This window comes from Pollicipes pollicipes, unplaced genomic scaffold, assembly GCF_011947565.3.
Source record: "Pollicipes pollicipes isolate AB1234 unplaced genomic scaffold, Ppol_2.1 Scaffold_6686;HRSCAF=7923_pilon_pilon_pilon, whole genome shotgun sequence".
Lineage (NCBI taxonomy): Eukaryota > Metazoa > Arthropoda > Thecostraca > Pollicipedomorpha > Pollicipedidae > Pollicipes > Pollicipes pollicipes.
Genome location: NW_023596921.1, coordinates 2,150,910 through 2,170,459, shown reverse-complemented (window position 1 = coordinate 2,170,459; position 19,550 = coordinate 2,150,910). Strand labels below are relative to the sequence as shown.

The 19,550-nt window shown below is 50.0% G+C and overlaps 1 protein-coding gene across 1 annotated transcript; it reads left to right on the top strand.

The window, feature by feature from the left end:
- The first annotated feature begins 15,482 nt into the window (after nt 1-15,482).
- Nucleotides 15,483-17,230, top strand: LOC119108609 (uncharacterized). The gene is made up of 2 exons (XM_037232207.1): nt 15,483-15,610; nt 16,334-17,230. Exon 2 carries the CDS (start codon nt 16,365-16,367, stop codon nt 16,872-16,874), a length of 510 nt encoding a protein of 169 aa, XP_037088102.1. The 5' UTR covers nt 15,483-15,610; nt 16,334-16,364; the 3' UTR covers nt 16,875-17,230.
- The last annotated feature ends 2,320 nt before the right edge of the window (nt 17,231-19,550 follow it).

Below are 19,550 nucleotides of genomic sequence, written 5' to 3'. Positions count from 1 at the left end.
GCTGCCTGGTTCCGCTTCTTCAGCAACTGGGCTACCGCTCCTTTCCTTCTCGCATGTTCTGGTGACTCCCTCGTTTTTTCCACCTTCGTTTTCCTTTGATTCGAGTCCCACGGCGGAGATCGTTTCTAGTTTTCTTGCAACGTACGGTTCATTGCCGCGCTTCAGTGTACTTGTATTGCCTAAATTCATCCTTGCATGTCTTGCTATTATCTGCGTACTGGCTATGAGGCGTGTTGTACCGATGGGTCCATGGTCTGCGTACTCGCTATGAGGCGTGTTGTACCGATGGGTCCACGGTCTGCGTACTCGCTATGGGGCGTGTTGTACCGATGGGTCCATGGTCTGCGTACTCGCTATGGGGCGTGTTGTACCGATGGGTCCATGGTCTGCGTACTCGCTATGGGGCGTGTTGTACCGATGGGTCCATGGTCTGCGTACTCGCGATGAGGCGTGTTGTACCGATGGGTCCATGGTCTGCGTACTCGCGATGAGGCGTGTTGTACCGATGGGTCCATGGTCTGCGTACTCGTTATGAAGCGTGTTGTACCGATGGGTCCACGGTCTGCGTACTTGCTATGAAGCGTGTTGTACCGATGGGTCCATGGTCTGCGTACTCGCGATGAGGCGTGTTGTACCGATGGGTCCATGGTCTGCGTATTCGCTATGAGGCGTGTTGTACCGATGGGTCCACGGTCTGCGTACTGGCTATGAGACGTGTTGTACCGATGGGCCCATGGTCTGCGAACGAATAAGAGCGGCACGTTACGCGCATCGGCACGCGTCTTGAGCCGATACGATTGCCCATTATGCCCAGTCAGATTATGTTGATCTCCGGTCGTAGAGCTGCTTCCTTGGATTGTCGAAGTCTGCGTCTGCAACGTTTCCAAAATTTGCATATTTTATGGTCTAAAATTGATTAAATTGGGGATATGGTATTTTTGGTCGCATTGCAATATTCCGGGAAATAGGTATCTCGTTGAGCAGCTTGTATGCGTATGCGTTGGCGGCTGTGGGTTCCCAAGACAAGCGTGTGGGCCACGGATTAACTAACTGTTCGGATTATCACCCCCGATAGTTATTGGCTTTTAAGGACGCGTAAGCTGCAATGGTTATTTACGGTGGACTATCGTTCTACTCTGGTGAGTTAGCATACAACACACCAGACGAGGATGTTAGTTCTAACAAACATTTCAGCTGTGGAACTAATGCCTCGTCTCAATCCTTCCGTAAGACTGTGAGCGTGTGGGTGGTGCGGGCTGAACAGTGAAAAATGACGAGACCACCAGTCCCTAAAATGCGCGAACAAGCAGGGTGCTCTACAGATGTGATCCACTTTTACAATATTTTATTTGATAATTCTGTGGAGTTTCTCATAACAAGGGGAATCCGTTACCACGAATTAGACAGCACACATCCCGGCAACATGTGATGCGTTGGTCATTACGTAACATGCCTGATTTGTCACGAACTGTTTTCAAGACCAGATATTGTTGTCATATGACTTGCATGCTGTGACACTACAATTTCGAATTTTTGAATGTCAATACGATGTGTTTTTGACTGAGGAGATAATCTGTCACGACATGATATGTTAATGAAGACACGCAGCGTTCACCTACCCAACCCACGTCAGTCAGTTGTCAGCATTGCCGAAACTGGGATGGTGAATCACGCGCTATGAAAGGTTCGCTTTGCCGCGGAGGTCTTATCTGTAACAGCCCATTGAATAGCAGGGATGCTTGCTCGGACTCGCCATGCGCATGGGTGGAGCCTTGTGCGCCTTGCTGTGGCAAGTTGTCACATTTGCGGCCTGTCCTGCCCAATAACTAACAAATTCAGCTTGTTCGACTCATAGGGCGGCTCTGGTGCGCGTAGCCCCCTCCGCAGCTACACGAGTCCGTCTGGACAGGTGGTGAAGGCGGAAGTTCTCGACCGATTCTGCTGGCATGACTGTGCCGTCCTCCGAGGGCGACGCTCGTGGCCTAGCCTTGCCTTGAGCGGGTGCATCGGAGTCACGCTGTGCTGGTGCGTGCTGCCAGATCGGCCAGATTGGCCGGCTATGTGCTGCCAGATCGGCCAGATTGGCCGACTATGGCCGCGATGCAGCGTGACGCGCGTGCTTGACGTCACGCCTGCGCGGTCAGCGGACCTGGTCATCAGTGCGTGCTCAGGACATGAGCTAACAGTGCAAGACTGTGGGTGTGTTCTGTGATTGTGGCCACTGTACATTCTCCGCTCGTGAGAATTCACGAGCTTGGTGCAAGCTCGCGCCGCCAGTTTGCTGATGCATGCACTGGACGGCAGAATGAATCGTGATGAAATGCATGGGCGTAGGAACAGGGGAGGGGGGGGGGGCGGAGCAGGGGGGCCACGGCTTCCCCACTTGTTAAGGTAGGGGGCCAGCAATCTTAACTGCCCCCCCCCCCCCGACACTTTTCAGATTAACACGCGCCTGGGTGACTGGCTAAATACCCTTCGCTCGGCTGGGGAGGGGGTCAAGTTGACCCCCTGAGATCTTGGGAACTAAGAGAGCTAGAGACACCAAATTTGCCGGGTGTCTTGACCTGTACGTGAATTTACTTAGGTCAAAGTTTGAGCTTCCTGGGTTATGACCTGCGGGTCAAATAAGGTCAAACAAGGTCAAATTCCAGGCTGGTCTCCAAAGTTCCCCCAGAACCTAGGCAACTGTTTCTAAGCAAAAGTTATCATGCTCATTTAAGGTCAGTGGCCTTTTTTGACCTTTTGAAGGCCATGGGGACCAAAATAATACAAGACTGCTTTGAATTTTGCATTTGAATAAGTGACAAAGATTACGCCAGGCAGCATGTTCCTAAAACAAAATATCGACCCGGTTATCTTAGGTCAATGACCTTTCCTGACCTCTAAGAAGTCAATGGAAGATGTATAATGCGGTTCTTGGTGTCAATAAATCCGAAATGAGCACCACAAACTATCCCATACAGCAAGCCCTAGAGTAATAAATCAGGTTGGTTGTGACCTTGGTCTGACCATCATACCTGACCTTAGGTCAACGTAACTTGCTCATTCTATATTTGGGGTGCCTAAGAAAGCATCTCAGAGATGTATGGCTTTGTCAAACACTCCGTTATTGTATCAGAGTGGACGATTCCCAAGAAATTGTCTTCGCTGAAACCATGGCATAATTTTGACCTGCCATAGGTCAGCAACCTTACAAGGTACATCTAACTTTTTATGTCAAACGATCCGCTATTTAATTGTCTACAGCTGTGCAAAATTTGGCGCGGCTACGCCACGCCGTTCGGAAACCATTCTGGAAAAACCTTTGGGGGGATCAATTTCCCTCCCACCCGAGCGCGTATTAAGGCTGCATTTGGCTTACTTTTACGCTGCATAAAACATGCGTGCCGATTTATCTAGTTCAGCAGCCATCTCCCTTAAGATGCATCATCCTTTTCGTTTTTTCATTGGCTATCACTTAGTTTTACAGCCACAATGCCGACGCCGCACGGGCCGGAGACTGCAACGCCGGGTGTCGAGGCTGTTATTGCTATGACTTGCGAGCACGCACGTTCAATGCCCTATTGCGCAGTTTTCTTATCAGTAATCAGCTCTGACATGTGATGTGATATATCCTTCTAATAACCTCCGGATCGACGAGGAGATCCCGCCCCGTGCCACAAGAATGATAGAAGACACTTCGCGGTGGGACGGAATGGCCCTTCAGCCCTTGACCGGAAACGGTAATGCACCCCTGGTGTTCTATTCAAGAAGCCCCTTGCCCGGAAGGGAATAAGGGGTCTCATTATTATTGAGTAGAATGGGGCTCTCATTATTGTTGAAAAGCGCTGATCGAAATGAATTAAACAAGCGAGCAAGGTCATACCATGTTTGCCTGAGAACGTTCATTTTTCAGAATGTGTTATTGAAACAAATTACATCAAAAAGCTTGAACATTCACCCCGCAACCTCGAGGGCAAGGACAAGGATGGTCAGGGTTGCAGCCTCCGTAAAACCGATAAGATTCGGCCACTGCAAGTGCCACCAGACGGCGGGCGCCGTCTGGTGGCGAGGGTGATAACAATTTACATCCCTACTCCTTCCCCTTCCCCCCCCCCCCCCCCCCCAGTCATCGGGCTCGCTTTCCAGAAAAAGTTCCTGAAGCACACCCTGAGCTTGGCCCTCCCACTTTTTGAAACGTTCCTACGCCTATGATGAAATGTCCACTGTATCGGCGCGAAATATTTTGACGCCGGACAGAAAGCTTCAGCTGCTCGCCATATCGGATTGTAGTGTTCTGACCTCGTTTCCAACGGTACGCACAGCGTTGTGGATCGTGTGGATCAACGGTATGCACAGCGCAGATATGGATCATTTACAAACGTATTAAGGCTTCATAAGTATTTGGAACCATGGAAACGTGATTTACAGCGAAAGTCGCTTGGGCACGTACCTCACATTTTCTCCAGAGAGATGGGCGAAATGCCAAATTTCTATAAAACCCTGTGAATTTGGACCAAGTCAGGGACGGCCTTGCACGGTGGGGTGGGGATAGAGAGAACAGTTGCTCCCCCCCCCCCCTGCCGGTAGTCGTGGGGTAAGGGTATTATTATGTCCCTTGAAATTTTTAGGAGGCCCTTTACCGTTAACTAGAGGCTTTGAAGCTGCCCGTTGATTTCCAATAGCCAGCACAAGGAGGCGCACGTAACTGAGCTAGATAGTAATAAATAAGGCTCAGAATACCCTTTCTGCATCAAGCGCCCGTTTTCTGAGTCCTGAGACCACTTTTATAAATATGGCAGCACCTAGTCTGATCAGGTGGCCCAATGTTGTGTTAAGGATGCCCCTTTGTTGGCTCGGGAGGCCTCCGTTATGAAGTAGGAGGCCCTGTTCTAGTTAGGCATCTTCTGTATTAAGGAGGCCTCACCTGTTCCCTGTCATGCGTCAGATGAATGCAGCTCCAAATAAGGATGTCATGTTTTGTAATAACGAGGCACCTCGACTATATTTGGATGCTACCCCTCCCGAATCAGAAGTGTCCTGTTCCAAGTGAAGAGGCCCCTCTAAGCATCATGAGGTCCTAGGTCTCTGAGACCCTATGTTGAATAATCTGAAAGCTCCATTCGTTCATTTTATTTGTTGACATATATCTGCTTGGATATGATGCATGTAACGGCTTGATAATGTAGCATAAGACCTTGGTATCAGTAGCGCAGTCAGGGGGACGCAGGGAACAAGTGATCCCACCCTTTTATGTTTCGAGGGGGCCCGATGAGCCCCTCGGGACCTACGATTCAGGGCCCGACGGGCCGGCCAAAGATCGATTCAGTGGCCCCGGCCCACATGGCCGGGCACTACAATGTCAGTCAGAGGACCCTGAGCGTTAATCGAGGGCCCCTGGACGGATAAGGGGCTTTATGTCGGTCATACATCACCGGTAACACACAATCGGCTCCGTGGCGGCAAAGGCCTGGTGGCCCATTTTCCAAGCAGGGACAAAGCCGCAACCAACAATTTACAGGGGTCGAGGCCTCAACATATGTCAGGGTCTCACAGCGCCTAACGGGGACGCTGTGCTGCCAGGGGCCCCGAGTCAGCCAGAGGCAGTGTTGGAGGAGGTTTAAAAGGAGCCTGGAGGACCAGCCGGGATCGATGATCGAGGGCCTTATTAAGGGGTCTAAGGGCACGAAGGTCTGGTTAGAGTCTTATTCCGGGGTTCGGGCCTGCGGAGGCGGGCTTCAAGTGACAGCCAGAGGGCCTTTTGCGCAATCAGGGACCCTCTGACTCGATAAGGGTCTTTATGTCGGCCAAAGGCCACCAGCACGGAACAGTTGGCTCCGTGTCGGTCTGAACCGTGCATGATTTACATCGGTCTGGGTCGCGATCGGGCCCCTGTGTTAGTCAGGTGTCCATAGTGCCTAACAGGGGGTCACGTGTCGGCAACTGGTCCCAAGTCGGCCACGGGCTTTGTTTGAGGAGGCCCAAAGAAAAGCCGGAGAGTCCCTCAGGGCTAAAGATCAAGGGCCTGATTGGAAAGCAGAAGGGCCTGACGGGCCCGAAGGACTGGCTGGAGGCCACATGGCCCTACAGGATGGCCCCTCCCCACCTGTAGGATCGTGACCTCAAGTGTAAGTCAAAGAGCCTTTTGCATTGATTGAGGACCCCTGGGATAGTGCGGCCCTCTATTTCGGTGAAAGATCACGAACACCAAACTGCCGACTCCCTGTCTGCCTGAGCTCTGGGGGTCCATTTCCCAAGCACGAGCAAGGCCGGGTCCGCGATCTGCATTGATCACGGGCCCTGAAAAAGGATGGTGTCTATCAGCGGCCCACAGTGCCTAACAAGGGGGTCGTGTGCCGGCAAGTGGCCCGAGTTGCCAGGAGTCGCGTTGAGGGGGCCCGAAGCGGGGCCAGAGGACCGCTTCGGACCAGAGACCAAGGATCCGAGTGGACCCGGGTGAGGCGTCGAACCGTACGCACCCGTAGTGCCGTGACCTGAAATGTCAGTCAGAGGGCCTCCATCAGGTCTCTCGTATAATAACCCTTTATCCCTATTGCATAGGGCTTGGACACGTAAGTACACAGTCGGCTCCGTGTCGGTTTGTGGTCTGGGGACCCATATACCAAGCAGGCACAAGACCGAGGTACGCAATTTGCAACGCTCGGAATCACTGACACAATAAGGCGCTCCTGTGTCGACAAGTGGCCTCGAGTCGGCCACGAGCTGCGTCTGAGGCGGCCCAAAGATTTGCCGAAGGGTCTCTCGGGGCAAAAGATCAGGGACCCCATTGGAAGGCTGAAGGGCCCTGAGGGCTTGCTGAAGATCTCATTAAGGGCCCCGTGCCCGTATGGCCTTGATCTCAAATGTCAGTAAGAGAACATCTTGCACCGACTGTAGACCCCTTAGAAAGTACGTTCCTTTATTTCAACCAGGGATCACCAACACCAAACAGTCAGCTCCATGAGGGTCTGAAGTTTGGGGTCCCACTTCCAAGCAGGGACAAAGCTGGGCCCGCTATTTGCATTGGTCGGAGCCCCTGCAACAATGCAGGGCTTCTGTGTCGGTCAGTGGCCTATAATGCCCAACAGGATATCCTGTGTGAGCGAGAGGCCTCGAGTCGGCCAGTGGAACAATGCTGAACAGGGTGGGAACGGAACCCCGAATGCTAGAACGTCTCTTGTGTTGATCGGGCCCTTCTGACAATGGCAGGAAACATGAAAACGCATGATTAATGTTGACCGTGAAACAATGAAAGGGTTTTGTGTCAGTCAGAGTCCCCAGTACCGAATGGTAAGCCTTCCAAACTAATTCCAGCTTTGCCCGTTAAGACAACCTGGGATCTACATGTAATTTATTGACTACCTGCGGCGACCAGGGATTTTTTGCGTCAATGAGAGTTCCTGCGTTGATCCCCGGTCAATTGTGCGGATCAGAATCATATCAATCAGTCAAGCTGAATCATAGCGCAGATTATGTTCTGGAGAGCATAAACAGCATTGTCAGCCATGTACAGTCCATGAAAAATATCACACGAGTCTTCATTTGTTTGCTTGAAGAGAGGCGGGACGCTGGCATTATGATTTATGAAACAGAAAAAACCGCCAACAGTGAACTCAGCCAGCTGTGGGCCACCCATGCAGTAGGATTCATAAATATGCGGCCAACACTGATGTTTTGCGTTTTTGGAGGCCTGAACAAGACAAGTGTCTTATACACGTTTGAAGGCGCCAGAAACGTATTGCAGCATATCATCAGCCAATTGCTTGGGTTTTTAGACTAGATGATAAGTTGATCTCTAGTTCTAATCAATTTCATGAGAACAAATCACTTGACTCGAAGCCTTCCGGAAATCTAAGTTTCCTTACAGCTGACGTGAATGGACTTTGTACAACCACTAAGCAAGTTGACCTTGGCGTGATGTTGCACAAATAAAAGATAGGTGTCGCAATAATCACAGAAACTCATTTAGGCAAGACCGTCCATGATAACCGAATTTTCCAAGCCGGACATGAAGTACTGCGACGTGACAGAAACTTATTGGCAGTCACCAACAGTAAGGGTTGAGGAGTCGTCATATACATCAAAAATAACTTACCATACACAGAGCCCAAAATAAAAGTCCTGGACGAGCTGGAAGTTTGCTGGAGCATCATTCAACCTTTGCAACCCGACAGCATCATAATAGCTGGAGTTTACCTCCCTCCAGATGCATCAGTCTGTCGCCGGAAAATGCTATTTGGCCACCTTCTGGAAACACTTGATCGTCTTCGATCCTCGAGGCTAAGAGCAAAAACTGTCTTGGTAGGACATTCTAACAGAACTTTTGATGCAGAATTGTTAGCGCGTCAGCTGGATCAATTGCAAATAGTTACGAAACCCACAAGAGGTTCAGCCGTACTGGACAAGATCCTGACTGCTTTGGATCCTCCAAGCGCACTACTAAACCTATCACCCATTGGCACGACAGACTACAAAAGTATCGTATGGTTGGCAGCAAAACAAGTAGAACAATCTCAAGGCTATTGCTTTGTGCGGCTTTTGAAGGACTCATCCATCAGAAGTTTTGACAGATGGATTTGCTGCCAGGACTGGCAAGATATAATAGCAATGAATGATATAGACCAAGCGGCTGCTCGACTAGAACTGCTACTTCAAAATGCTTCTGTGAAGCACTTCCCTGAAATTAAATACAAACGCAAGACAAGTGAGCCGCAGTGGATAACAAAGCGCCTCAAAGAACTGATAAACAAACACCGTAGGGCGCACAGTCGTCATCAAATGGACAGACTAAAAAAACTTAGAGCCAAAGTGGGCCTGGAATTACGGCTGCAAAAACGGCATTGTACAGGAAACGAATCCAAAGAATTGCTTCTGACCGAAGAGGGTGTTGGTACAGACAAGTAGCCAGCTCAACCAACGAAAAACCAAAACCATGGAGCCTTGATCTTGCGGAAGCCAAAGACCATAAATAAGAAGCGGAATAAGTAAATCAGTTTTTCAGTAATATGCACAACATATGGACCGTGGCTCATAGAATAGCCCGAGAGCCTGCTATCCCGCTAGAGCCTGCTATCCCGCTAGAGCCTGCTATCCTGCTAGAGCCTGCTATCCCGCTAGAGCCTGCTATCCCGCTAGAGCCTGCTATCCCGCTAGAGCCTGCTATCCCGCTAGAGCCTGCTATCCCGCTAGAGCCTGCTATCCCGCTAGAGCCTGCTATCCTGCTAGAGCCTGCTATCCCGCTAGAGCCTGCTATCTGCCTGCCGATAACATTCCTGCTGAGATACAGCTGTGGCAAGTTGCCTTTCAGCTATTGCAGTTGAGAGAAAATATGGTTGTGCCCACTGGACAACTTCCAGCGCGACTACTTAAGGAATTTTCAGTGGAACTGGCCGTACCACTTGCTCATATTTTCAATCGGTCATTGCATGAAGGACGCGTGCCATCGGTGTGGAAGAGAGCAACAATTATCCATGTGCCAAAGAAAACATCGCCCAAGTTGCCAGGAGGTCTGCGACCGCTAAGCCTCACACCGACTTTTCGCAAGGTTTTGGAAAAATTATTGTTCCGCAAATTCTGGCGGATGTAAAATCAAGCACAGATTAGCGCCAATGCGGAAATATGAAAGGTGCCTCGACGTCACACTATTTAATCAGGTTGCTGCATGATTTGCTGACGGAGTTAGACGAAGCAGATCAATTATTTTCTATGGTTATGTACGATTTTAAGAAGGGATTTGACCTCATTCATCACACAACAGTTATCCAGAACATGCTTGCAATGGGACTTCGCTCCGGGTATGCAAAGTGTCTATGCTCATTCTTGCAGGACCGACAACAGCGGGTCAAGATGCCGGATGGAACCATGAGTTGTTGAAGAACCATAACATGCGGAACTCCACAAGGCACCTTAGTTGGCCCGGTTGCTTTCCTGGCTATGGTTTACAGTGCCACTGCTGAAATTGACAACCGACTGAAGTATGTGTACGACCTTACTATATACGGGACGTGTTGAAATGACCAAGTAAATCGGCACTGCCAGTTGCAAGAGCACACTGAGAAGATAAGTGATTGGGCAACAGCAAACAAGATGATACTGAACACTGACAAGTGTCAAGTCATACATTTTTTTGCACAGCCAAAAAGCCATTAGCACCACCGGACATCATGATTCAAGGAAAAGCCTGCCAGCTGCCACAAAAATCAAGCTTTTAGGTGTAACAATATCAAATGGCATGTCATGGCAAGCACATGCGGATGAGATTGTAACCAATGCATCGGATGCCCTACATATGCTCTACATAATGAAGAAGTACCATCCACCACAGGAACAGCTTGTTCGTGTGTATGTTACTTACATCCGGCCATTGCTAGAATATTGTGCACCGGTTTTTTCATGCGGGACTCACTGCCAAACAGGCGCAACACCTTGATAATGTGTAAAAGAGAGTCTTGAAAGTCATCTTCGGCCATCCGGAAAAGTACTCGCACATCTTGCAACGCTTGGGCTCGGAAACCCTCGCTGACAGGAGAGGAAAGCTATGCCTAAGGCTAGGAAAACAAATGCAAGCGTCTCCCATGCATAGAGATCTGCTTCCAAAGCAGCGAGTGGCGATCTCCGGCAGAAATACCAGGAGCGCAAGCACACTCCAAACGTTTTGCTGTGGTATGCGACTACGCAAATCAAGTATTCCCATATAGCCATTCTTATAAACACACACACCACACACACACACACACACACATATATATATATATATATATATATATATATATATATATATATATATATATATATATATATATATATATATATCTATATATATATATATATATATATATATATATATATATATATATCTATATATATATATTAATAACTAATAACATCCTACTTCATATGTATATAGTGCACATGTGCTGTGTGAGTTGACACTCGAAGCCATGCCTTTCTCAATAAACCGTCCCCCTCTCCTCTCTCTCTCTCTCTCTCATCTTCTCGCTCACATCTCCGTCTCTCTCTGCTCTGCCCTCTCTCTCTCTCTCTCTCTCTCTCTCTCCTCTCTCTCTCTCTCTCTCTCTCTCTCTCTCTCTCTCCTCTCTCTCTCTCTCTCTCTCTCTCTCTCTCTCTCTCTCTCTCTCTCTCTCTCTCTCTCTCTCGGAGAGAGAGAGATGGACCCATCGGTACAACACGCCCCATAGCGAATACGCAGACCATGGACCCATCGGTACAACACGCCTCATAACGAGGACGCAGACCATGGACCCATCGGTACAACACGCCTTATAGCGAGTACACAGACCATGGACCCATCGGTACAACACGCCTCATAGTGAGTACGTCAGATCTCTTAATGTGTCATAATCTCTAATATATCATAACCCCTAAGGTGTCATTACATCTAAAGCTCGTAACTCCTAACGTATCACAAAGCGTAATGTTCATGCAGGAACGCATGCATGCAACATAAAATTTTCACAGATGTGCCACGTGTATGTGCAAATGCCAGAGCTGTGCCGACCGTCTCATCTCCTTCGGGTTCCACATCACGCGTTATGAGACCACAGTTTCTGCTCCAAGTCCAGCAACTAACCTCCCTGCAGGCTAGATGCAAAATGACCAAAACGGCACAAACGTGGCACACGTGCATGCATGTGAAATATGAACACATGCCTCGACCATTCCATCATTTTCGGGAAAGAGTTGTCAAGTTTCCAGTTTAAATCGGTTTGTGTGACAGGGCAGCCGCGCTGTCGATGATTTCCCCAAGAACAACGGACCTCCCGGCAAGTTGTTACACGACCATCGAAACAGGTACACACATAGCACGTGTGCATGTATATGCAGCTGTCACAGCTGCACCGACCGTCTCATCGCTTTCGGGCCCAACACCACGTATTATGAGACCGCAACTCTTGCTTGCTTGCTCCAAGTTCAGTACCGGACTTCCCCGAGGGCTAGATACAAGACCAACGAAAACGGCACGAGCGTGGCACGTGTGCTTGCATGTGACATGTGGGATATGTACCGATCTCTTTATGCTTTGGTGCTTGCACATACCATTAAACAAGCAGTCTGGGTGCCTAGCGGACCTCCGGTCGATCATTGCCCAAATCCAACAACGGAACTCCCGGCAAGCTAGGTGCAAGACCGCCCAAACTGGTACAAACATAGCGTGTGTGTATGTATGCGTAAATTCCATAGCTGCACCGACCGTCTCATCGCTTTTGGGTCGGAAATCCCGCATAATGACACGGCAACTTCCGTAGGATTGCTTCAACTGAAGCAACGCACCTCTCTGCAGGCTACGTGCAAGACGGGCCGAAGCGACACAAACGTGACCCATGCGCTCTCATGTGAAATATACTAACCAGGTCGCTACCCAACGTTGTTCGATTGACGGAAACGCCAGCAGTCAGTCGGAGGTGACCAACGTCGCTTGTTTAACACCCGCCCGGTGCAGTAGGCCGGACGCTCGCGCCAAGCGACATTCTGACATCAAGGAGAAAACGACAGACGTGAAGTCGTGAAATTTGTCATAGTTGTTGGTGCCTCCATTGCCCGTGTCAGACAACTCGTCCAGGGTTATGGTCGGACCCTGAGCTAGAATGCTACCTCTGAAGGCCAGCAGGTTCCTTTTTACGACTAATGTCAGTTTGATGCTGCTCAATGCCAGAGAACCTTAGTTTTTGGAAAGGAATCAACACACCTGACATAATGGTCTATCATCACGCAAAAAAGGCTTCAGCTCTGCTAGCCTTGCTTGACGTGAGATAGAATAAAGATTGCATGTCATGTCATGTCATATGTCATGTCATTGATCATGTGACAACAAAAATGCCGTTCTGTGTCAAACATGCATTTGGTTTGCTTGTACTACAAGGTTGATCAGGTATGGAATGAACCCTTGAAATCAATGTCTCAGAGCTGATACTTTTGAATTTCATGGACGTTGGGATTCCCGTTGCAATTTCCACTTCATGGCTCCATCTAAGTTGTAAACAAATGGTGGGCAGCGTAGATTTCTCTTCTTGTCAATGTCGCCAGTGTAAACGGTCCCCTTCCGATAAGTGCTAAACATCACTTTTGAACGCTTCAACGTCAGAGTCACATGTACAACGTTACATCAGTGCACACGTTTCTCTGCTAACTTATCATGCCAGGCAGACATGGCGCAAGGCTTTAAAATCCCCCATTCATATTCATTCCCGAAAAGGCCTGGCTTTATCCGCCGATATGTGTGCCATCCTCCTGCTTGTGATAGCCGAGTCGAGTCGCCTTTGGCACTCACCTTTTGGCACTCACCTTTTGGCACTCACCATTTGGCACTCACCATTTGGCATTCACCATTTGGCACTACCCTTTTGGCACTCACCTTTTGGCACTCATCATTTGGCACTCACCATTTGGCACTACCCTTTTGGCACTCACCTTTTGGCACTCATCATTTGGCACTCACCACTTGGCACTCACCTTTTGGCACTCACCTTTTGGCACTCATCATTTGGCACTCCCCTTTTGGCACTCCCCTTTTGGCACTCACCATTTGGCACTCACCATTCACTTCTGACCGGGATGTTTGGTCCATGGCGGTGGCGGCGATAAAACTCAGATGATGTTAGAGGGCGGTTCGGTGCTCATGTTGATGAACTCGTGCTCTGATTCAGGCACCGAGAACATGAATGGACTCGGACTCGGAGTAGAGAAACGTGTGATACGCAGTGGATGAGCCGTGCACTCGTGACTCGGAATCAGATAGCATGCACCAGGAATCGGACTAACACTCGGAACTAGGTTCTGCGACTCAGCCCCATGCTGAACAGTCTTAATTAGTAAACCACGTAATAGCTGAACAGCTTTTATACTGCTCAAAAAGCTAGGCAGATGCCAACTTCAATTTTGAACTGTTATCTTATGAAGTCTATTGGTGCATTATGATTTAAAGAAGTTTCATTTGGTCTTTATAGCAGAGGTTCCATAATCTGATGCTGCGGATCAGGTATTTAGAGTGGGAGACCTGGGTCAACTTGAATATGCAGGAATGTAACGCTTACCAGCTAATGTATTTTGTTTTTGCTAATTCCCAGGGGCCACCGAATCGTCGGTTTTAGTTAATCGCGTGTTAGTTCTGAGAACGCTTGAATGACGCATGCATGTCCGTGGGATCCGGCTTTGGCACTATAGGATGTAAGTCACGAACACAGCCACCCAGCAACCTTCTGAACGGTAGTGACGTTCAGGGATCGCTGACGACGCCAATGTGGGAGCAACTGACATCTTCAAAATGTATGCTTTTAAAGATAAATTTTGACCCGTTTTCTTTTTACCTAGTGCAAGGCAACGCCTACGAGATGGTGATTTGATATTTCAACGCCCATCGTACTGCTTCATAGAGTTGAGGTTCACTGCATTGCTTGCAGCTCAGGCATAATGACTTGCCGCATCAGCAATCCCGTGCTGGCGGAGCGTTGGACGCTGATTGCCGGGTGTCGCAGGAGCGTTGACGCTGATTGCCGGGTGTCGCGCGGAGCGTTGGACGCTGATTGCCGGGTGTCGCGGAGCGTTGGACGCTGATTGCCAGGTGCCGCGGAGCGTTGGAAGCTGATTGCCGGGTGCCGCGCGGTGCGGTTTCCAGCTGGCATTAAAACGCAACCTTGTCTCGGTACCTCCGCCGGCCAACTAGCAGCTGGCTGAGGGAACCAAACTGAAACATCAGATGCTATGCCGTGCGTATGATCATTCGGCAAATATAAAATGAATGAATTGTAATTACCCTACCTTGGTGAAATCAGCACACGTGTGTAAGAATATGTCGCTCAGCTGTGGACCACGAATACCCGTAAGGTTTAATGGATTTTACCTCCCTAGAGCAGCGCAATGTCGTGACCTGCAAGTTCCATTAGCATACTTATGGGTGAATCTCACCGTGCATCTTTAGACCAGTGTCGCTGAGCTTAGTTACGTTTGCGACATGGAAATGCTAGTTACGATGTCATGGCATACTTCAGCCAGGCTTTACCTCGAAGATATACCCGTATGATAGAGAGCCTAGCGATGGCTTAAGTGAAAAGCCATCCACAGGGAGGGGCTTACTTAGACAACCATGCAACAGCACGGGAAGAAAATGCAGCTATGCGGCTCGCTGCACCACAGAAGCCAGTCATTGCAGCTCTGGAGCAGACTGGTGATCTGTATGTGCATTTGCAGAGGTGACCTCGCTGGATGCACAGGTTTTCAGGGGAAAAGTATCCGGCCGCGTGTAAACACACAGTCAGGCTCGCAGCTAGCGCCCCATGCCGAGCCCACTGAGGGCTTCTGCGAATCAGAGCTTCGCTTATCGCGTACTACGTGGCTGCCTGGGGCCAACGTCTATGGCTGTTGGCGGGCGGGTGGCCGGTGCCGACGACGGCGGGACGTCCATCCACCTGCCCCGCCGGTCGGCCGCCGGCCGCCGGCGCGTTGCTCCCGCCGCCCTCCAAACCGGCCCGATGACGTCACGTGCCGGGCAGAATTCCCCACCGCGCCGCTTCTTGGGCCTAGGCGGACCGCGAACTGCCGCCCGGGCTCCCGAGTCGTATTAAAAGCGGGCGGGCGCAACCGGTTCTCACTCGGCAGTCGACTGACGATAGAGCAGGTGAGCGGGTGTGTTCTTCTGTGTTCAGGCCACCGGGACTCCGACGCACTCACCCTCGACATCCTGTTGGCGCCCTCATCTCGATCTGTCTCCCTCCCCCGCCCCTCTCTCTCTCTCTCTCTCTCTCTCTCTCTCTCTCTCTCTCTCCTCTCTCTCTCTCTCTCTCTCTCTCTCCCTCTCTCTCTCTCTCTCTCTCTCTCTCTCTCTCTCCCTCCCTCCCTCCCTCCCTCCCTCTCTCTCTCTCTCTCTCTCTCTCTCTCTCTCTCTCTCTCTCTCTCTCTCTCTCTCTCTCTCTCTCTCTCTCTCTCTCTCTCTCTCTCTCTGTGTCTGTCTCTATCGATCCTTCTGTATTTCTTGGTTACCTCCGCGTTTCTCCGCCGCCGCAATGCGTGTGCTCCTTTGTAAATTTCCATCCGTCATTCTCGCTTAACTTACTGGCGAGTGGTAATCTTTTGTATTGCACTTGCGTTCACCAGATTGAAACAAAGAATAGTATTGTGGCCAGAATTTGTATCACATGGGGATGGCAGCCGTCCAGGACATACAACGGAGCTGTAGTTAGTCTCCTTCAGCATGTGATGCTCAGTATTGTATCAGACCGCGAGAAGCATTTCGTTACTAGACAAAGTTGTGCAGCGGCTATTGAGAGCTTCTTCCCTCTCGGCCGCAGTCCCATTCTCCGCTGGGAACGTCACCAGCTAACGCGGCGTTCTCTCCATCCAGGTTGTTCGCGCAGCTTCGTCCCTCTGCAACGATGCGCTGTTTCGTGCTGGTGGGCGCTCTGCTGGCCGTGGCACACGCCGCCACGGTGACGAAAAGCTCCTCTGCTGGAGGCACGTCTGTGGACGGCTCGTCCGTGCATAGGACGGAGGAGGTGCACAGCGTCGTGCCCGATACCTCGCTCGGTGAACGCTTCGGCTCGCGTCGCACCTCCACCAAGGCCTCGCGGCCACGCCCCACCTCCGGAGCCATCGCGCCTGCATCTGTGGCGAGCCCCAGCTCCACAGCCGCCCGACCGACATCTTCGCTGCGCCCCAGCTCCGGAGTCGCACGGCCGCTGTTGAGCCCCGTATCAGTGCCGCACGTGCCAGCCATGCCTCCCATCAACCTGCACGTGCCCGTTTTGTCCGGCACGCTCGGAACCCGCTTCAACAGCCGCGGCGCGGCGGCGAAGCCGGCCCCCGGCTCGCTCGCCGCAGCGCAGTCGAAGCTGAACCAGATTGCCGGCCAGCTGGCCGCCGTCCAGCAAGCGCTTGGCGTTTAAGCTGGCGACGCTACGCCGCGCGCCGTGGTGCCGGCGCCGTCACAGCTGGGCAGCGGCGAACGAAGAGGCCTGGAGCGTGCTGCCGTCCGGGGGTCGCAGGGTACGGCGTGCGGGGACAGGCCGCGGCTGCCACAGCAGAGCCAAGCGCGCGCCGTGGATGCGGTGTGCTCCCTGCACACTACCATGTCGGGGAGTGTGCAACGGATTGCTTGGTGTCGAACGAGCGCCAAAGTTTGATCTACAGGGCGGCACGGCTGCTATTGCCGTGGATTGTGCAATTTGATGGATCAATGACAATGACGATGCCGGGATGTGATATGAAACACAATAAATTAGGCCACAAAGAGGCATTTTAAGACTTCATTTTAGTACGGCATATTAGTATGGTAGAATATCATTTCCAAGGAGCTCTAATGCTCTGTCAGAGCTCAACTGGACTCCGTAAGCCACGGAAAACAATATAGTTTTGCGATGTGTTACAAATGAGGCATGTTTACAAAACACCCTGACGAAAGCCTCTACTCTGCGTGACGTTTTTTAAAGGGGAATGTGACAAAATTCCGTGCGTGTGGTGTGTAATTAACGTATGATTGACCAAAGACGGGAGCTCAGCTCTGACGTCCGAATAATCTTTTAACTGCAAAACAAATTTATCGCGGATCATAAACCCGAGCACTTACAACTTCAAGTTCCAAAATTGACTGCCGGGTCTCGTCTAATACACGGTGCAAGTTCCGCTTGGCACGTGGAGCTACCAGTACCAAAGAAGTGAAAGTACGCGAACTTGACCCAATGGTACTTGCAGTTCCAGGATTACTGGCCCCGTGCGCCGTGGGGAGGGGTGCGACTGCAGCCGTCACCACCCGGTCAGTAGGCAATTTACAGCGCACAGGCACGCAAGAAACCATAACCTATGAGGACAATCTTCACCAAGTGCTAGCCTCTGTCGAACTCCTTGATACACTGTAAGCATTCAGTTCGTTTTTACAGCATGGTGATAATCCGGCAGTGACAGCACTCCCCGTCCTTGATCGTGGAGCTTACCATACATAGCGAAAAGGTCAGCACACTCGTGCTTTTTCAAGGCGTTAGCACGTTCCCCGTCAAAACCTACTGAACTGGTCGGCACTAAACAGTAAGTAATCTTGGACCAACGAGCCGCGCCTCCATACTCAAGCTGCGCCTATTTTAAGAGTCGAGGTGGGGTGGGGATCAAGAGCCGGCCTTTAGGAATCTACCAAAATACTGGCCAACATAAGACAAACATTCGGAGATGCTCTAAAAAAGCTTTGCGCCATCTAACTGCAAAGTTTTCGTGACACAAGTGTAAAAATCTACCGCTTGAAACGGTGTGGTCGGTTGGCCGAAGGCAGAGCAGTATGAAATATTTGGGTCATGGTCGTCGAAGTACATTTGTTCACACAGTTTGAAAAAAATGCATTCGGCTGCTGACATAAAAACTCGAGCAGACCACATTATAGGGCATTCCAATGGACTCGTACACCAAGGGGCCCACATCGTTTAACACCATTCTGCGTTATGTGTTCAAAGCTCTCATGTTGCCATAACGGTCTTTAAATGACTTTTAATGGTAAGGTGCCACGGAAGAGTCTGATATGCCTCTTGGTGGTATAAATGGTGACTCTTGAAAATGAATGGTCAATTTGACCCCTGAGATCTCGGGAACTAAGAAAGCTAGAGAAACGAAATTTACAGGGTGTGTTGAACTGTGCGTGAACTCACTCAGGTCAAAATTTCAGATTCAGATTCAGATTCAGAACTTTGGGTCAAAAAAGGTCAAACAAGGTCAAGTTTCAGGTTGGTCTCCAAAGTGTCCCCAGCACCTAGATAATCGTTTCTAAGCAAAAGGTCTCATGCTCATTTAAGGTCAGTGACCTTGTCTGACCTTTTGAAGATCAAGGTGACCAAAATAATACAATATTTTTTTCTACGCCGTTACCCAAGAACAGGTAACCAGGAGTGCCCCTCCCTCAATCCCAGCGGCGCAGTAAACCGTACGTTAACACTAAAAAACATAAAAAAGCAGGCGAAGAGGTGGAGCAGACCCGAATGAATTGTGTTATGTGATAGCTAGGAAAAAATCATAGATGAGAAGGCTTAAAGTAGTCATTAGCCAATGTCAGCTAATGACAGCCCGCTATAACCGCCCAATAATCTACAACCACTCAATTCACCGTGTTAGCAAGGGCTATACGGTCACAAAAGTCGGAGGGGGCAATTACCTAGTCATTTTTGTGCTGGGTTTTGAGCTGGATGTACAGGGAGTCCACCCAGCTAAGCAAAGCTTGTTGCTGGGAAGCAATGCTTGTTTCTGGGAGATTGCTTGTTGCAAAAAAATACTGCTTTGAGCTTTGCATTTGAGTAAGCGACAACAATTACGCTAGACAGTATGTTCCAAAAACAAAGTGTTGACCTGGGTCATTTTAGGTCAGTGGCCTATTCTGACCTTTAAAAAGTCCATGGATGATGCATAATGCGGTTCCTGCTATCAATGAATTCGTGAGCACCAGAAACTATCCCATACAACGAGCCTAGAGTAACAAAACAGGTTGGTTTTAACGTTGGTGTAGCCTTCATATCTGACCTTAGGTCAATGTAAAATTTTCATTCAACTGTTGTGCTGCCTAAGAAAGTATCTCAGAGACGTATGGCTTC

Bases quoted from the DNA above. Each gene is read 5' to 3' on its own strand.
- LOC119108609 (XM_037232207.1), top strand. From the start codon at position 16,365: ATGCGCTGTTTCGTGCTGGTGGGCGCTCTGCTGGCCGTGGCACACGCC.